This window comes from Desmodus rotundus, chromosome 9, assembly GCF_022682495.2.
Source record: "Desmodus rotundus isolate HL8 chromosome 9, HLdesRot8A.1, whole genome shotgun sequence".
Lineage (NCBI taxonomy): Eukaryota > Metazoa > Chordata > Mammalia > Chiroptera > Phyllostomidae > Desmodus > Desmodus rotundus.
In genome coordinates, this window is record NC_071395.1 from 71,469,715 (window position 1) to 71,488,566 (window position 18,852).

The 18,852-nt window shown below is 51.6% G+C and overlaps 1 protein-coding gene across 1 annotated transcript; it reads left to right on the forward strand.

The window, feature by feature from the left end:
* The first annotated feature begins 696 nt into the window (after window positions 1-696).
* Window positions 697-18,034, forward strand: LOC112308514 (hydroperoxide isomerase ALOXE3). Its single transcript, XM_024564792.4, has 15 exons — window positions 697-858; window positions 1,475-1,679; window positions 2,776-2,857; window positions 3,396-3,515; window positions 3,860-3,985; window positions 4,967-5,070; window positions 5,633-5,805; window positions 6,567-6,710; window positions 6,798-7,001; window positions 7,090-7,176; window positions 7,732-7,901; window positions 8,499-8,620; window positions 11,557-11,657; window positions 12,260-12,430; window positions 17,116-18,034. The coding sequence occupies exons 1-15, from the start codon at window positions 712-714 to the stop codon at window positions 17,293-17,295; spliced, it is 2,136 nt and encodes a 711-aa protein (XP_024420560.1). The 5' UTR covers window positions 697-711; the 3' UTR covers window positions 17,296-18,034.
* Window positions 18,035-18,852: the final 818 nt, after the last annotated feature.

The following is an 18,852-nucleotide window of genomic DNA, read 5'->3' on the forward strand; positions in this document are numbered from 1 at the left end:
ATGAGACGGTGGTGCGGAGTGTGGGGGGTGATAGGAGAGTTATTTCTGACCCCCATGCGGTGTACAGGAATGCGTGAGACTCACCTGCGTGTGGTTGTAGTCACGTGTGGTTTATGGCGGTGTGTTTCACTTGTGTATAGTGATTCACATGGATGATTCACAAGTAGGAATGTGGGTGCTCTGTTCCCAGTTGTGGTTGAGAGAGAAGAGGAAAGGGTCTTGTGGGGCAATTTGGGTGTGGAGGGACGGACAAGGGCCCCAGAACATCCGTAGGGCTCCTAACCAGGAAGAGGGCAATGTTTCAACCTTATAGATATCACCTACTCCCTGTCTTTTTCAGCATTTGGTCCTCCCCTTCCCAATGGGGCTCGAGCTCCTGATACCCATCTGGTTGAGCCGCCCTGTTCTGTCAGCCAGAGGGACCGGCTGTGTCAGAGGGAAGCAAACAACTATTAGGGTGCAAGTGTGGGCGGAGAGAGGGAGCCCACAGTGAGCAAGGGCAGAGACCAGGAGTTTCTGGAGAGAGAGCACCTCAGAGAGAGCTGAGCCTTTTCTCAGAGGCCTAGCCTACCCGCCCCCTCCTCACCTCAGAGCCCCCCCTCCAGCGGCTCAACATCCCAGCAATCCAGTTCTGCCCCGCCTGCTGCTCACCTCCAGGCCAGCTGCTGCTGGGGCGAACCTTGTCGGCGGCATTACTCCTTCCCTCTCATCATGGCTGTGTACCGGGTACGGGTGACCACTGGTGCTTACCTGGGGGCAGGCACACTGGACAACATTTCTGTCACTCTGGTGGGCATGTGTGGTGAGAGCCCCAAGCAGCTACTGGATCGCATGGGCAGGGACTTTGCCCCTGGATCGGTGAGTACGGAGGAGAGAGGGAAGAGCCACGTCTGGGGGGCAGGGCAGCTGGGGGACCCTGAAGGAGGGGAGGGTCTTCCCTCCCGGCTCATTAAATCCTGCAGAACTCAGAATGCCAGTCCTGACCTCCTCACCATTCCTGGTTCTGTCTGGTTCCTGTCTTTCCTGGGGATAATAAATCCCACCCAGACAGGACTGTGAAGGAGTCCTGGGCAAGGGGGTCAGAAGAATTCCCCTGGCTTCCTAGCTCCTCTCATAACTGAAGATGGGCTTTGGGCAAGTCGCTTGAACTCCCATAGTCTGGGTTTCATGTCCTCTGGAAGAATCTGCCTGCCTCTGCCAAGCCCAAGGATTGTTTGCTGATGGGTCCTGGGGAGAAGTCGACTGCCAAGGGGGTTAGTGAAATCCAGAACCCAGCCTTGCCTGTGGTAGCTGTGGTTGCTTCTGCCTTGTGAAGGGATGCTCTTTTCAAATTCATACAAAAGCATCACATGGGTTAGCAGCAGCTCAGGTGTCTATGCCAGAATAGGTGTAGGTATAGCTGCACCTTTCAAGGTGCAAGGACAGCTCTGGTGGTTCCTTGCCTCTCACCTGCTCCCTCTCTTGGTCCCCTCAGGTGCAGAAATACAAGGTGCGCTGCTCAGCAGAGCTGGGTGAGCTCTTGCTGCTGCGTCTACACAAGGAGCGCTATTCTTTCTTCCCCAAGGACTCCTGGTACTGCAGCCACATCTGTGTCACTGCCCCCGATGGTACCCTTTTCCACTTTCCCTGCTATCAGTGGATTGAGGGCTACTGCACTATAGAGCTGCGACCAGGAACAGGTGGGCCAGAGGCAGGGACTGGCATGTGCTGCAGAAGGCATCTGTTGGGATTAGGAGCAGGGTCTCCCAGAGCCCAGCGTGTGGGAAACAGGGTTGGGGTTAGTGTAACAAGTTCAGGGCTCCCAAGTAGATGTTTCCTGAAAAAAAAAAAAAGTGAACCTCTAAAGCTCTGAAAGGTAGAGGCTTTCTAGACAGTATTCACCCCTCTGGAGACACACATAGACTAGACACATACTCGCGTCCACTCACACCCCCCAGCACAGACACGGACACACACAGATGGCAGTTTGCTTTCTGCTGACCCCCTCTGCATGTCCCCAAAAGGAATTACTCTGGAGCCCAGAAAGGAACTAACCTGGAAGCTGAGTGGATTTCAACAGGTGGAGAAGCCCTGAATGTTGAAAGAATTTAGCTGAAAAGACTCTGGCCACTACTACAGTCTTTTCCAGTGTAGATGACGTCCCTGTGAAGTGCTATTAGGATTCCTTCTTGAATTTAGGTGGCCTTTCAAGAATGCTGTGCTCTGGCTCCTCTGGCCTCTGGACCCCCATATCTCCTGAGTTGTCTGATCCAGAAAGGCGAGACTAGGGCTAGTCTATGGTTTGAGATGAATCTTAGGGATGAGAGATGCTGTTCTAGATCAAGGTAAGGTGAGTGACCATTACCCCTTGGTCCACAGTGAGTTCTTCATAGATCTCACTCTGAACCCCCATCTATCATCATAATAATCCATTCATCACTTCACAAAATATACTCACATATGTTCGCCTCATGTATTTGTGCGTGCTATGTATGTACACTGTGCTAGGCACCATGCTAGATGCTGAGGATGCAAAAAGCACATATGATGTGACTTCTGCCCAGAAAGAGTTAGTCTTAGGAAGGAGACAAACATGCAAACAATATAGAAGATTGTTATAATTCAGGGGTTGTCCTGCCTCAATCCCTTCTACTGATGAATGTACAAAGAATGTGGGGTATCCATGTCACTGAGGGATTGGGTACCAGGGTCAAGGGGTTCAGGCAAGCTTTGCTGGAGAAGCTGTTGTTTGGAAAAAAAAAGACTTAAACGATGAGTCATTTTCATTTCCCACAGCGAGAACTATTTGTCAAGACTCCCTTCCAATCCTTCTGGACCACAGGAAACGGGAGCTCCAGGCCCGACAGGACTGCTACCGGTGAGGGTGACCTAATTTGACTTCTTTCCCCATCTTTATTATGACCTCAGACTTAATCACTTTACTGACTTTGATCTCGATTCCAATCTTGGGGCCCAACTCCAATCAGAACCATTATTTAAACCTAACCTCAACCTAATACTGACCTTGAGTCCAGACTCAGAACACCAGTACCAACAATTGTGTCAATACCATCAATGAATCCACACTCAGCCCCAGCTACCTTTGATGTGACCCTAGTATTGACAAATCTCAGCCCATCCTCAGACTCACCCCCTCCTCAGCGGCACTCCCAAACTATCCATGATCTTGATCTCAGCACAAACCTGACCCTAAAGCAGTCTGGACATTCACGTCATCCTCAAATTCTACCCTGATCTGAAGCCCAGTGCCTCGGGGAGGAAATTCCAACTTTCTGTCACCTACCCAGAAAGTGGGAGTTTTTTTGGAGTTTTAATTTCAAGGCATGTCTTTAAAAGCTAAAGTTTCTGTGTACCCTAAGTTTGACCCACCACCTCTAACCTCGTTCTCCTGGAAGCTGGAAAGTCTATGCCCCTGGCTTCCCTGGCATCGTGGACGTCAGCAGCTTTGAGCAGATGGAGTCAGACAAGAAATTTGCCTTGACCAGGACAACACCTTGTACAGACCAAGATGACAGGTGAGGGAAGACCCAGGCTTCGGGAAGAAGGCGGAAGGGTGTGAAGTGTAGGGTCTGTTGGGAGGCTGGATCCCAGGCAGCCTGGAAGGAGAAGTTGGGAACTATGATAAGTGCAATTTACTCCAAATGTCAGGAGTGGAATAGGCAGGGAGGGCCCGGGGGCTGGCAGAGAGGAGGAGGTGGTTTCAGGACTGATGGGAGGGGGCAGGGGAAAAGCCCAGAGTGAGGGAAGGCCTAGGAAGTCTGGGGGAGAAGAAAGGGAAGGAATTAAGGAAGTGAGCCGCAGATCTTTCTAACTGTTCTCTGTTCTTCTGCCCCACTACCCTCCCATCCCCCGCTCCCAGCAGTGGGAATAGGTACCTGCCTTTCTTCCCCATGAAAGTTGACATCCCGTCTTTGCTGCACATGGAGCCCAATATTAGATACTCGGCCACCAAGACGACCTCGCTGATCTTCAACGCCATCCCTCCGTGAGGCAACTGCCCGCTCTGTGCTCCTGCTCACTCTCCCATCTGCCTCTGCCCCTTTGATGCACAGCCACATCTCTGCTTCACTTTCCCTCCTTTCTGCCTCCAGTCTTCCCTCTCTTCGTCCCATAGTATCCCCTCTCCCTGCCGCAGTCTTTCCCCTCGGTGGCCCCCAGTCTCCTCTCCCTCTGCTCCCCAGTCTCCTCTCTCTCTGCTGCCCAGTCTCCTCTCTCTCTTTCTCTCTCCTTAGATTCCTCCATTCTCTATCTTCCCATCGCCTCCTCTTTGCTCCTTATTCATCCATTCTTGTTTTATTCCTCAAACCAATACAATTGATTGTGCACAGCATTGTCCCAGGCACTGCTGGGACCACGATGAGTAGAACAGAGAGGCCTGGCTCTTATGCTTTAAGGAGGTGGTCAGACCACCTCAGTTTCAATTCCTAGAACCAATGCTTTCTAGCTGTGTGAACTTGATTTTCACTTAGCCTCTAAATAGTTCTCTCATTTATAAAATGACAATAATATATATACCTACCTCATAAGTTTGGGAGAAAATTTAATGAAGTAACACCCAGCACAAAATAACCTCTCAATAGATGCTAGTAGTATTCGGATATAATCTTGGCTGGGAAGAACTCAGTATCACAAGGGAGACATGCAACACAATGAATTAGCAATCAGAACGGTCATTAGCAGCTCCAGGCAACAGCTGAAGTTCTAAGTGTGACATGGCTGGAGGGGGTACTGTCCATACTCTGGTGTCTAGAGGAGGCAGGGGTCTGGGGGTGGGGAGGCAGGAGGTGGCTCCTGGGGTGGCAGGTGGGATTGAAGCAGGCTCTGAGCCAGGGGGAGAAGGAGAGGTGAGGGGAGAGTGGGTGGGTCCTGGGCAAACCCATTGACCTTGTCAGTTCCCTCCAGACCTCTAGGCTGGGGACACAATGCTCCTGGAAGCCCCGGACCCCACCTTCACTCCCCCCCCCAGGTCCTTGGGCATGAAGCTTCGTGGGCTGCTGGACCGAAAGGGCTCCTGGAAGAAGCTGGATGACATCCGGAATGTATTCTGGTGCCACAAGACCTTTACTTCAGGTGTGCAGATCCAAGCAGGAGATGTCCATCCTCTGGCCTATCCCACGCTCGTCAGACCCCTCTGCCCATCCTGGGAGAGCACCCTCCCCCAGCACTCTCAGACAGACTGCTGGATTCCGGTGGGAGGGGCTCCTGGGTTCCCTGGTAGCAACCTCACAGACCCCTCCTCAGGAACCCAAGCATCTCCCCTTCGTCTGGGAGGGGACAAGAATAGGGGAGTAAGGACAAGAGATACTCTGCTTGCCTGGGAAAGGGTCAAGAGTCATTTAGGGAGCCCTGATCCTGCTCAGGAGCACTCACCTCTCTCCCTCTATCCCCACTGCTAAGCCTTCTGGGCTTTGGGGCCAGACTTAGGTTCAAAGCCCTGTTATGCCACTCAACTAAGCAACTCACTCCGCCTCTTTGACTCTCAGTGTCCAGGGTTAAATGAAGATGTAATTCGCTTACTTTGTAGAGTTGCTGTGAAATCCTAAACCAAAGTGATGAGCAAAGAGCTGGGCAGGAGCAAGATCTGAGGAAGTAGTTTCCAGACCAACCAGTCCCTCCCCCTCTCACCCTCTAGAGTATGTCACGGAGCACTGGTGTGAGGACCACTTCTTCGGGTACCAGTACCTGAATGGCGTCAATCCCGTCATGCTCCATTGCCTCTCGAGCTTGCCCAGCAAGCTGCCTGTCACCAATGACATGGTGGCCCCCTTGCTGGGACCTGGCACCTGTCTGCAGACAGAGCTAGAGGTGGGTGAGCTGCCATCATGGAGAAAGGATGATGTGAAGGGTAGGGTGGAATGGCCAGGGCTGCATCCAGCCTGCAGACCTCATCCTCTGGGTAGCCCTGGGCCTGCACCTTTTAAGTAGAGTAGATGTGGATGTGGGCCACAAGGGGCTGGGGATGGCTTAAGGCCTGCCATGGGGTCTGGTGCAGTGATGTGAATGTTCAGGACTCACTGAAGTGGTATGAATGAACAGGACAGTTTGGAGGAGGCTCTTCCTCTATTCTGGGCCTCCAAGATCCTAAGTGCTGATGCCCAAAGAAGGCTCTTTTAGGACAGACCAAAGACAGCGCCGCTAGATACAGTAGGCACAATCATGGAGAACTAGGAGTTTTGGGGGTGTGGGAGAAGATGATGATCCAGTTTCTCTGAAGCAGTCAAGTCCTCAGGCATCCTCTAGAAGGTTGGAGATGTGTTTGGTGATTTTGTTTTTCTTGGATACACTGAGGTCATCTGCGCTGAGAGTAGGAAGGACCAGGTATGGGCAGAAGGGGAGAGGATGAAGGCTTGTCCAGGCTGGGAAGCCAGGTGAGAGGTCGCACAGCGAGGTATTCTGCTGGACCTCATTCCGAACATTGTGGGAAGGGTGGGGTACCCGACATTGACCGTGAGAGCAGATACCAAGCATTACCGAGGCCAGAGCTGAGGTGGAAATGGGCAGAGAACAGGGAGAAAAGCCGAGCGCGGGTGGGAAGGGTACTCTGAGGCTCTGTGCGCCTTCCGCAGAGAGGGAACATCTTCCTAGCCGACTACTGGATCCTAGCGGACGTCCCTGTCCAGTGCCTGAACGGCCGCCAGCAGTACTTGGCTGCCCCTCTCTGTCTGCTGTGGCTCAACCCCCAGGGGGCGCTAATGCCCTTGGCCATCCAGGTGAGCCTGGGCCGGGGCTTTTGGGGGTGGCTTCAAGGCGCACACTAGCAGTCTTGAGTCTCACCCCCTTATTATTCTTGGACGCAGCTCAGTCAGACCCCAGGGCCCGACAGCCCCATCTTTCTGCCCACTGACTCGGACTGGGACTGGCTCCTGGCCAAGACGTGGGTGCGCAATTCCGACTTCCTTGTGCACGAGAACAACACGCACTTCCTGTGCACGCATTTGCTGTGCGAGGCCTTCGCCATGGCCACGCTGCGTCAGCTGCCACTTTGTCATCCTATCTACAAGGTCGGTGAGACCCCCTGGCGGGTCGAGAGGTGGCGGGGCCAGGGCGCGGCCCTGACCTTAGGTTCCTGTGACCTCATCCCACTCGCAGCTCCTGCTTCCCCATACTCGGTACACGCTGCAGGTGAACACCATCGCCCGCGCCACGCTGCTCAACCCTGACGGCCTGATAGACAAGGTGCGGCCTCCCCGCCCCCCGCCCACCCCGTCTCGGAGGCCCTGCTCGGAAGGGTACTTTGCTCCACCTACAACCCTGTTTGGCCTCCAATCTTTCACTGTGGCCTCCACAGTTCCCGCCAGCCCCTTTTCCCAAGACCCGCCCCTGCCCTCAGTCTCCTTGCTCCGCCCACAAACCTTGTCTGCCCGCCCATCTCACCCACGGGGTCCCATTCCTCAGGACAAGTTCCAAATGCTCCCTGAGGTGGGTGGGGTGCCCCCAGCCTAAGCACAACCCCTCGCTGACCCCAGGCCGAGCCCTGCTCCTCCTCCCTGACTCCCTAGCATCAGTTCATTCATTTAGTTACCAAATACCTAAGGATTACCTCCTATGCACATAGTAGGGTCATAACCTTGGCAGCCCACGTCAAGTCCCAATGGATGATTTTGATCCGTGATCTTGCACTGCTTGATTTACTGAAAAATCCCCTCTGCTGAGTCATTAGCCCTGCCTGGTCCCCAGGCACCAGGGTGGAGGTTGGGAGGGCCCAGGAGCTGAGCTGTGACATCTCCCCAGGTTACCTCGATCGGGAGACAAGGCCTCCTCTACCTCATGAGCACTGGCCTGGCCCACTTCACCTACACCAATTTCTGCCTTCCGGACAGCCTGCGGGCCCGTGGTGTTTTGGCTATCCCCAACTACCATTACCGAGATGACGGTCTGAAGATCTGGGCTGCCATTGAGAGGTGTGGGCCTGGGACCCTGAAGCCAGTCTGGCCCGCAAGGCCCTCCTGGTTCAGGGGCAGTGTGGACCTCTGTGTTGATGTAGGCTGGGGTGCTTGGTGGTGGGGTTTCCAGGTGTTCTCAGCATGGGGCACTCCCAAGGGTGAGCGTTAGGGTTGGGGTCCCCTGTGAAATGGCAGATAGCTTTGGGCTGGGGAGAGGTTGGGCTGTGGGTGAACACAGTGGAGGAAGGGAAGGACAGGGTGTCCAGAGAAGGTGAAACAGCTAGGTGTAGCCTGGGGCCTCAGGGCAAGCAGGTCTTCCTTTTTCTTGGGTACTGAGCAGGGAGGGGATGCAGCATGAGTCTGGCTCTCCTCTGTGTACGGTTCTCCAGCCCCTGTGCAGGAGGGAGGCCCGAACACCCGTGACTCAGGTGTGGGGGTGGGGAGCCTTGAGGGAAGCCTGGGCACTCAGGTTCCAGCTGCATCTGGGGATCTTCCATGGCTGTCAGTGGACCCTGACCAGCTGCTATCCCCAGCCTGAGCAGCACTGGACCGCAGTTTTCTGGCCAGACCCGAGCCCGAGGGCACTGCGATAGCATGGGCATCTCTTTCCTGCAGCTTTGTCTCAGAAATCGTGGGCTACTATTATCCCAGTGATGTGTCTGTGCAGCAGGATTCGGAACTGCAGGCCTGGGTCAGCGAGATTTTTGCTCAGGCGTTCCTGAGCCGGAAGAGCTCAGGTATCTCTTCTCCATCCCTTAACCATAAGCTCCCAAAGATGCAGTGCTCTCCTCGGCCTCACCATTAATCAGTTCCTATTTATTGATCAGAGTTTGAAGTACATCCTAGTATTAGCCCCACTGAATAGACGAGGAATAGGCACAGAGAAGGTTATACAGTAAGTGGTAGGGGCAGGATCCAGGGCCAGATCCTATGATCTGCAAAGCTCTTGCTTTCAACCACTACCCTGTGCCCCTCTGGTCCCTTCTAGACCTTTCCATGAGCCTTAGCCCATCCATTCGCTTCTGCTTGCTGAGTTGAATGGATGTGTTGCATCACGCAGTAGGGGCCATCTTCGGCCTCAAACAAGAACATTTCTCAGGGTACGCTGTGGTCTCCGCATTGCACCATCTTGGGAAGCACATAATGCCAGGTTGTCCCACTGTTAGTGATGCCTAGAGTGATTTCTGAGTAAAGGTGGTGACAGCCAGATTGCTTTTGGATCTTTTAAAGGGTGACCCCTCCCTACGCTTTGCAAACCTACTGTTAATCACTGGCAGCCGTGATTTCAAGTGCTCCGCTTCCTGAAGGCGTTTCTCTTTGGGGTGGTCTGTTTCTTATTTAAGACCGAGAAGGGGGTATAATTACTGTTGGCTCCACTCTCCTGTCTTACTTAATTAAGCTTGCCTCTAACTTAATACACCAGAACATTCTTCAGACTGACAAACATCTCTCCTGACCAGTAAACTTATCCTAGTTCATCTGTTTTAAGGTAAAACACTCATTCATTAACCTCAGGCACTATGACTCTTGCTCCATATTTCTAGGGGGGCAAATACTAATATGAGTTACAGGAAAATTCCCATAGACGATCTGACTGCTTTCCTTTTTTATTTTCAGCCCTCAAGGTTAGAATATCAGCCAGGAATAGAACATTCGGAAACTTCCCACACACTCCCAGGCAGATACCCAGTTCTTCCTCGAAACCTCTCTGTCTGCGCTGTGGCATCAGTGTCCCTCCAGTCATCCTGACTCTGAACCTTGGAGCCATCTTTGACTCATGTTCCCCTCTGCCTTCCGCTTCCCCTAAATCCCGGTGGGTGGCAAACCCTATTGTCCCCGTTGTTTCTCACTGTCATCGCCCTAATCCCAGTCCTCAGCGCTATTCCTGCATTGTGGCAGCTGCTTCTCAACCTTTAGATGCTTGCCTGAGCGAGCAGCGCCCCCCTGGCGACCCTCCGAAATAGTGCCCAGAAACCTGGCCTGGCAAACTGCTGCAGCTCACCCCCAATGAGCACCCTCCCTGACCCTCCACCTTGCTTGTGCCCCATTTCTTCCCACTCTGGCTTCTTACCCTCTCATGAATTCACTCCATTCAACCAGTCATCACAGGTCTCTTTTAACACGTAGTAAGTATTGCTCTAGGTGCTGGGGTTCAGCCGTGAATGTGACAGACAAAAATCCCAGTCTTCACGGAGCTTAACATTCCTGCGGGGAGACACAGATAACAAACAAATATGTTGGGTGGTTATGAATTCTGGGAAGGACGAAACAGCATCAGAAATCACTGGTGTGTTGAGGTGGGGGGATAATTTCAGATACGTGGTCAGGGAAGGCCTCCCTGAGGGGGTGATGTTTGAGTAGAGATGTGAAAGAAATGAGAGAGCTATTTCTGTGGATGGCTGGGCTTGACGGGTGCAGGCAGAAGTGGGAGTGCAAGGCCTTGAGGTGGGAGCGTGCTGGCAGGTTTGAAGAACAGGAGGAAGGCCTCTAACAGAGTGAGAGAGAGAAAAGTGGGGAAGGAAATGAAGTCAGAGAATAAGCCAGAGCCAGATCGAGTAGGACCACGGTGAGGTAGGAGAGATGGGAATCCCGTAGAGGGTTCTAGCAAATAGTGACAGAATTGAATTTATGATTCTAAAGGATCACTTCCTCTAGCTGTCGGGGTAATGGTGGAAGTAGTCAGATTCACCCGGGAGTGAGATGCTGGGTGCGGGGTAGTGGTGGAGACAGGCGATGAGACGAAATTGGCTTCTTGAAGTGTTTGCTGGTATGTGGGGTGTGAGATAAGAGCGGTGAGCGTGCGGGATAAAGACTATCAAAATGGGACAACTGTGGGAGGGACAGGTTTGGGGAGTGTGTGGAGTAGGCCGTCAAGCATTAGGTTTTGCAGATGTTAAGTCTGAGATGGCTTGTAGACACTCAGCTGGAGCTGACAGGTAGCAGCTGCAGATTTAAGCCCACTGTTGAGCCTAGAGTTCAGGGGCCGGGGGAGCCAGCCAGAGATGTGAACTTAGGAGTTGTCAGCCCACGGGAGGTGGTTAAACCATGGACTTGGAGGAGACCAGGTACAGAGAGAAGAGTGCCAAGGCCTGAAATGCTTCCTCTGTCATCTTTTTTCCATTCAAAGCTTACCCACTCTTCCTCAGGAAGCCTCCTCTTCCCCTCCAGCACAGCCTCAGTGCCTTGCCTGCCTGCCCACTCTTCCAAGAGCCAAGCCCTGGCCTGAGAGCTTCCTTCTGCTTCCACCACTGTGAGCTTATGAGTAGCACATTCTGGTCATCTGTCCCTGCGACTAAGCCCAGTAGCAGACGACCTGCTTGCTTGGACAACAGTGAACTAGGCAGATTTAAATCATTAGGTGCTAACATGGGCTGTGGACAGGAGTGCCATGGTGGCTGGCTGGGACCTGGCTGCTTGGCTGTGAACTCTGCCAGCTGGGCATTTTCTGGTCTGACCACAGCACACAGCTCCTCTGCTGACCTTCTTCAGAGACAACCAACCATGGTGATGACCATCCCTAACCTCGGCCCAACCCTAATCTTAGTGTAAAGACAGTGGTGGCCAAATATTCAGCCCTCACCTCCTCACTCTCCCCCTGTGCTGAGCCCCAGCCCTGAGCTGCCCCTAGGAATCTGGTCCCCTTCACACCCTCTTCCCTTCCTCCCACACCCAGGCTTCCCATACGAGCTGTGCACCCCAAAAGAGCTGGTGAAGTTCCTCACAGCAATCATCTTCAACTGTTCTGCCCAACACGCTGCTGTCAACAGTGGGCAGGTGAGGCTGCAGGGGTCAGGCCAGAGGGGCACTGGGCCAGGAAAGGTTACACTCAGCAATGCACAGGAGGCTGGAGTTTGGGCCGAGAGCATGGGTGGGTCGGGTTTGGGATGGGTTTATCATTAGGGTTGGGGTAGGAGTGGTGACTGGGTGGAGGGAAGGACTGGTGTCGGATGATGACTGGGGCGGAGCTGAGTCCCAGGTTGCAATGGTGGCTTGAGTCGGTGTTGCACAAGGAGTAGAACTTATGGACTCCTGTCACGGTTAGGACGAAGCCAAGTGGAGTATCAGATTGCTCTGTCTGGCATGCCAGCCCAAGGCCTATTTCTAGGGTTACCTCCTCTCTGGGTCCTCCTCCTTCCTTGGTGATTCATTCCACCCAGTCCTGGAACATTGGGAAGGGAGCAACATGGGTGAGCCAGGCTCCTGCTGCACTGCTGGAACTTCCTATGCTCTACCCCTCCCTCACTTCCCTTCCCACAACCTCCTCATTTCTCAGCTGCAAGACCTGGGATGGTAAGGGGCAGGATCAGGGATGGTGATAAAGGAGCTGGTCCTCTCCCTCCGGCCAGTTGACTAAACTGGGGTGGGGGTCTCCACAGCATGACTTTGGGGCCTGGATGCCTAATGCCCCATCATCCATGAAGCAGCCCCCACCACAGACCAAGGGGACGACCACCCTGAAGAGTTACCTAGAGGCCCTCCCAGAAGTGAATGTCACCTGTAACAATCTTCTTCTTTTCTGGCTGGTCAGCCAAGAGCCCAAGGACCAGGTGTGTGTATGGGGTGGGGTTGGGGGGGGGGTTTGTAGGGCCTAAGCACTGGAGGTGATGGTGGCCGTTCCAGGGGTCTTAGGGGGTGACTGCTGGCATTTATGTCCACTGCTGAACTGCCTTGGGTTCTTCAGTTTCTTCAGGAAAGGATAGTTGATCCCCAGAGACATACATTGAAGCAAATACCAGTTAGTGGCTGGGATACAACCTCCATCCTATTCACCAGTTTACCAATCCATCCATCCATCCATCCATCCAACAAACTATTCTTCCATCCATCAGCCACTCATCCATCAACCACTTACCCATTCATCTAAACATCCAACACACATTTATTATTGGATACCTCCCATGTGTCAACACAATGCTGGGCACCAGGCATGTAAAGTTGGGTGAGACCTTCCTGCCTTCAAGAATCCTATCATCTAGCTGAGGAGACACACAGATAAATTTGAAGGAGTACCATAGCATTGTAGGTATTATTTAGGTGCTAATTCCTCCTTTTGAACATGCACTTCTTGAGTACCTGCAATGTGCCAGGCACTGATGGGCAGATATGAACCCTGTCCCCATGTTCTGGCTACAGTCCAGCGGCAGAGGTAAGGACAGGGCCCTGTTGGAACCTGACCAAGTGTGGGTGAACCCAGGGAAGCTTCTTGGAGGAAGTGACATCTAAGCTGGGACCTGTGAAACCAGTAGGAGTTTGAGAGACAAAGGAGAGGCAGTGTGAATTTCTAGGCAGAGGTGAAGGATGAGACCAAGTGAAATGAAGTGAAGTGAAGGCAAGAGTCCATTGTGTCTCGAGGATCACAAATGGTACAGTGTGGGCACAGTATTCATTCAGAGGACGATGGGGAGACACTGAAGAGATTTAAGCCTGGGGTGACATGGCTAAATTTGGGTTTTAGCAAACAGTGCTTCTGTGGCTGTGTGGATGCATGGGAGGGGCTATTTGGGAGGCAGGAACAACAGGGAGGAGGCGCTACTGAGGCTACTAGGCCTCAAGGAGGTGAGCAGCCCTTTGATCAGCGATTACCATCATCTCCATGCGCACATTCAGTCATCAGTCATGCCTCTGCCCTCCTGGTTTTGTTCACACGTTCTCTGACATTACAGGAACATCCTCATTTCTCATGTCTGACTCCATGTGGTGCAGATATTTTATCTCCTTAACAAGTTCTCACTTACCGTCCTATAGCCTGGGATTGCCAGGAACTCCTCTCTGGGTCCTGATCCTTTCTGGTCCCTTCTCCCAAGGATTTCGAGGCATTTATTTCTATCACTATAAAGCAAAAACTCTTTTTTTGGTCTACTTACAGAATACTTTATTACTATCAATGCAATACTCTCACTCAATACTTCTGGCTACCAATGCGTGGGGGTTGTTCCAACCCGAAACGATTCTCAGACACCGGCTGGGTGCCCTCTAATTTAGCTTAGTGCTGACACTACCTGGAGACAGTGTCAGGTCCCGCAGGTTAAGGGCTCTGTCCCACAAGTCTGCCGCTGCCCCCCTTCAGGCATCTGCTGCCAAATGAAAGCCCAGGTTGTCAGCCGTGTTTTGACCCCCAGCTCTAAATCAGAGGTTTCTACAAGCCCCTCCTCAGGTTTGATGTTGTGCTGGAACAGCTCACAGAACTCAGGAAGAGAGTTTCTAGAGTACAGGTTTATCATAAGAGGGTGCGACTCAGGAACTGCCAGGTGGAAGAAATGCACAAGGTGAGGTGAGTGGGAAGGGGTGCTCTCTTCCCACACACCTCACCTTGTGTGCTCTCTCGGGGTGTGCCACCTCCCAGAACCTCCACACATGGACCAACGTGGAAGTTCGCCAAACCTGCATTTTAGGGATTTTGATGAAGGCTTTATTACATAGGAATGATCGATTAAATTATTGGCCATTGGGGATTAATTTAACCACCCGTCCCTCTCCCCTCCCCAGAGGTTGGGGGGTGGAACTAAAAGTTCCAACTCGTTAATCACAGGGTTGATTCCCATGGCAACCAGCTGGGTGGGTGTGCTTTCCAGAAGTCACCTCATTAACATAAACTCAGGTGTGGTTGAAAGAGGCTTATATTGAATGACAAAAGACACCTGTAACTGTCTATCGTGAAATTATAAGGGTTTTAGGAACCCTGTGCCAGGAGCGGGAGGAAGACCAAATACATATTTCTTATAAATCACGATATCACAGCGGAGAGGGATGAGTAGGTAAGAGAATGACACTGAAGGATTCCCTCCCCATGAGCCAGAGGGAAGTTTAGCCTGGGAGGTTGTACCAGCCACAGTAATAGCAGCTATCCCTTTTTGAGATTCTATCATCTTAGTCATTAAATCAGATACCGTATGTGCACCATTTAAAAATAGAAAATAAATAAGTGTCTATACTGAAAGTACTTCATGCAGTGCCTAGCATATTACTATTCAGGAAATGGTAGCTCCATTTTACAGGGGAGAAAACTGAGGTTCAGAGACACTAAGCAATTTGTCCAAGGTCACACAGCTAGTAAGTAGGCTTGAACCCAGTCTGCCATACTTCTGTGTTTTGCTTTTTAAAAAACTAGAGCTTTAGAAATTAGATGTCAATTTGGTAAATCAGACATAAAACTGATTCTTTAAAAAGACCAATAAAAGAAAACAAAGACAATTCTGGTCAAGAAAAAAAGAGAGAACATAAATGTACAGCATTAGGAATGGGAAGGGCATACGGCCACAAATACAGAGAAGACTGAAGAAATTGGAAGGAAATTCTACTTACAGTTTTATGCAAACAAATGTGGAAATCTAGATGAAAGAAAAGATTTTCTAGGAAAACATAAACGAAACTTAACAGCAGAAGAGATGAAAACCATACATCAACGGGAAAGGCTGTAAAAGACCTCACCCCGGCCCTTACAAAGGGAAGTTCTAACAAATCGTCAGTGACCAAGTCATTCCTAAATTATTCAAACTGCCTGGAAGTATAGACAAAGGTGAAAGTTTCCCAAATCATTGTACTGGGTTCTGCTTCCCTGGGGACCCTGATACCCCCACCTGGCAAAGGTGGGGCCTTTCAGAAGAGAGGTGGGTCTTAGGCAGACGGTTCCTGTCCCAGATTGCACTTCCCACCTATGTGACCTTGGGGAGGGAATGGGGCATCTCCAAGCCTTAGTTTCTTTGTCCCCTCTTTATTGAATTTATTGGGGTGACCCTGGTTAACAAAATTATACAGATTTCAGGCGCTCAATTCCACAGTGCCTCATCTGTACACTGTACTGTGTGTTCACCACCCTAAGTTAAGTCCCCTTCCATCGCCATTTATCCCCCGTGCCCCGCTCCACCTCCCTGACCCCGGACCTCAGTGCCTTTCTCCGTGAAGTGAGAATGACAAGAGCGCCTACCTTACAGGATCGTTGTGCCATTGTGATAGTCCACACGAAGTACTTGCAATATGCCACCTGTAATTAAGAAAATAAAATTATAAACTTTTCCACTTAGCTACGACAATATTAAAAATATATCATCAGCCAACGAAGGCCGATAGTACATAGTAAAACAATAATACACCGTGACGAAGTCTAGTTTATTCTAGGAATGAGAGGAATGAAAGGTTGGCTCAACATTATGAAATCTAACAATATAATTTGTTACATCAGTAAAGAAACACACCATGTAATCATCTCAATATAGGTCAAAAAAGCATTTGGTAAGAGTGACCAGCCATTCCTAATGAAAACTCAGTGTAAAATGAAACCCCCTTACGGAATTTTGATAAAAAGTTTATTTCCGAAAACAAAACACTGTCCTTATGGTCTGACAATAGAGGTCTCCTCACTTCAGTCAGGGACAAGAAAACATCCCACTGTTGCTGATGGCATTTAGCACTTTTCTAGAAGGCTTTACTAGTGCAATAAAACAAGACAAAGCATTTGAAAACATCGGTATTACGCGCCACAGGTTTATAGTAGAAGGTTATATTGGGGCAGCGTGCAGCGTGTGTGGTTCGCCACCAGCTGTGACGGCGAACCCGCGGTCAGGGAGCGGGGCCGCCCCGCTGCCACAGGATGGCCCGGACCGAAGTTCATCGCAGTGTTTCTTGATTGTCGTTGGCCATGCTGTGCGGTGTGACAGTGTATGGTGCTGGCGACTGTGTTGGCAAGAATTGCATGATGTTGGGTGATTGGGAAGCTACCTCCGGCCTGATGGTCTTTAGGGGTGAATTTTGTTCAGTTGTGAGGTAGTAGGTGTATAAATAGGGCATGTTTGCCAGAGCCTGTTCACTTGGCTCTCCGTTGTGTTATGAACGCGGTTGTGTTCTTGTAGTTCACAGAACAGTGGACCCGGCACTTGGCAGGGACCTTCAGAGATCTTCTGGTCCAATCCACCGATTTTCACAGGCAGAAACTGATGCAGGGTAACGGGCAAAAGGTTGCCAGCAGAGGGAGCACTAGCCTTAGGTTGGCAGGCTCCCAGGTCCCCTTCCGGCCCCAGGCTCGGCGTGCTGTGGGTGTTCGGGCTCCTCTGTGCGGGTTGCAGTCGCCTGAGTGGTGGTTTGGGGTTGTGGTTTGAAGGGTGTGCGTTTACAGTAGCTGTGCCTAGTTCATGCCCTTCGAAGCAACCTTGACTGTATTTGTTGGCAAATGCGGTTCTTCATTATTCTTCATCCTGCCCTGAATATCACTCTTACCCTGCACCTGATTTCCCCCCAGCGGCCCCTGGGCACCTACCCGGATGAGCACTTCACCGAGGAGGCCCCGCGGCAGAGCATCGCCGCCTTCCAGAACCGCCTGGCCCAGATCTCACGGGACATCCGGGAGCGGAACCAGGGCCTGGCTCTGCCTTATACCTACCTGGACCCTCCCCTCATCGAGAACAGCGTCTCCATTTAATCCCCTTCTACAACCCCGGAAGAAGGGCCCAAGCATGAGTAGAGCCAGATTCTCCTGGTCCTCCAGGCTCTTTTGCCCTCCCTGTTCTCCATCAGCCTGAAACTTCTCTGCAGGTGGGGACATTTTCCACCCAAGGTGGTTCTAGCATCGTATGAAGTGGGCCCTGAGCTGTGAGGGACCAGTACAACAATATTCAGGGTGAGAAGCTGCTGGTTAAAGTCAAACGCACAACAGACCCTCCAAAAGGAAGGAACCCCATCACCCCTTGCCTGCCTTTGGGCAGCCTCCTACTTCCCTCTCCTGTCAGAATCTACCTCCTCACATTGGGATCCCCAGCTTGGGACTCTAGACTCTCCTTCCCAGTTCCCCCTCTTGTCTCCAAACTTTCTCTTACCTTGCCTCTTTGTTTCCACTTTCCTCCAACTCTGGGACCAACCAATCCAACTTCCTTCTCTGGAAGAGCCTGGAAACTGCACAAGAAAGGATGTATGCCCTAGATCTGCCATGTGGACCCCTCTAACCCCAGCATCTTTAAGGGGAGGGTTAGAGTTAGAGTCCGGCTTACCTGGACCTCTAGCTGTAGTTCCTTCAGGGCCAGGTTCCCTGGCCTGGGTCTGTATGGAGTCTCTTCCCAGCTCTTGTCCGCCTGCTACCATCCCTCCTCCTGTTTTTTTGTTTGTTTATTTGTCCTTGAGCCCGGTGAGTTCAATAAAAACCAACATACTTGGCTCCTGTTTCATTTTTGGTTTGATATATGTGTGTGTATGTAGGTGCGGGGAGGTGCCAGGGGCTTGGACAAGGTTGGAGCAGCTGTGAGTCCCTGGGTCATCTGCTGGAGACAGGAAACCTCCCAGTTCCACTCAACACCTAGCCAGGCCCTGCATTCCTGCCTTCACCTCCCGGAGTGTGTCATCCATCCATCAGGAAGTGAAGGAGTATCCAGAATGAAGGGGTTGATAGGAAAAAAGTAGGTATTTTGCAAAGCCTGAGAATCCAGCTTCTGGGCGTGGGAGTTGTTAGTGTTGCCATTGAGATCCAGTTCCTCTTCTGGATTCACGGAAGACTCAATCTCTAGCTCTTTTAAGGGTGGGTGGGGTCATGGATGAGTTTTGGCTAATGAGCATTTAATTACTGGCATGAAACCTCCAGAGTTCTATTCTCTCTGCCTCTGCTGTTGGAGAAGCATGTGTTGAGATGGCACTTCTATCAGTTTCTGCCTCTGAGCGACTAGAGCAGAACAGAATCCCTGCCAACCTGAGTTGCACATGATGCTGAGAGAGAAATAAACTTTTTTTGCGGGGGAGGGGGATGTTAGGGGTGTTGGAGGGGTTAAGCCATTGAGATTTCAGGGTTGTTTGTTGTTGCAGCATAATCTAGCCCATTCTGACTGAAACAGATGGTAATCTGGGGAGTCTAATGTTCTCCCTGCCAGCCCTGCTGTCTGTAAAAATAGAGATCTGCATCTCTCTCCACAGCCACTCAGCACCTTCCTGCTTCCTGCTTCCCTAGACCTCAGATCCCACTCCCCTTACCTACTCTGCTCCTTGAGTCAAATTC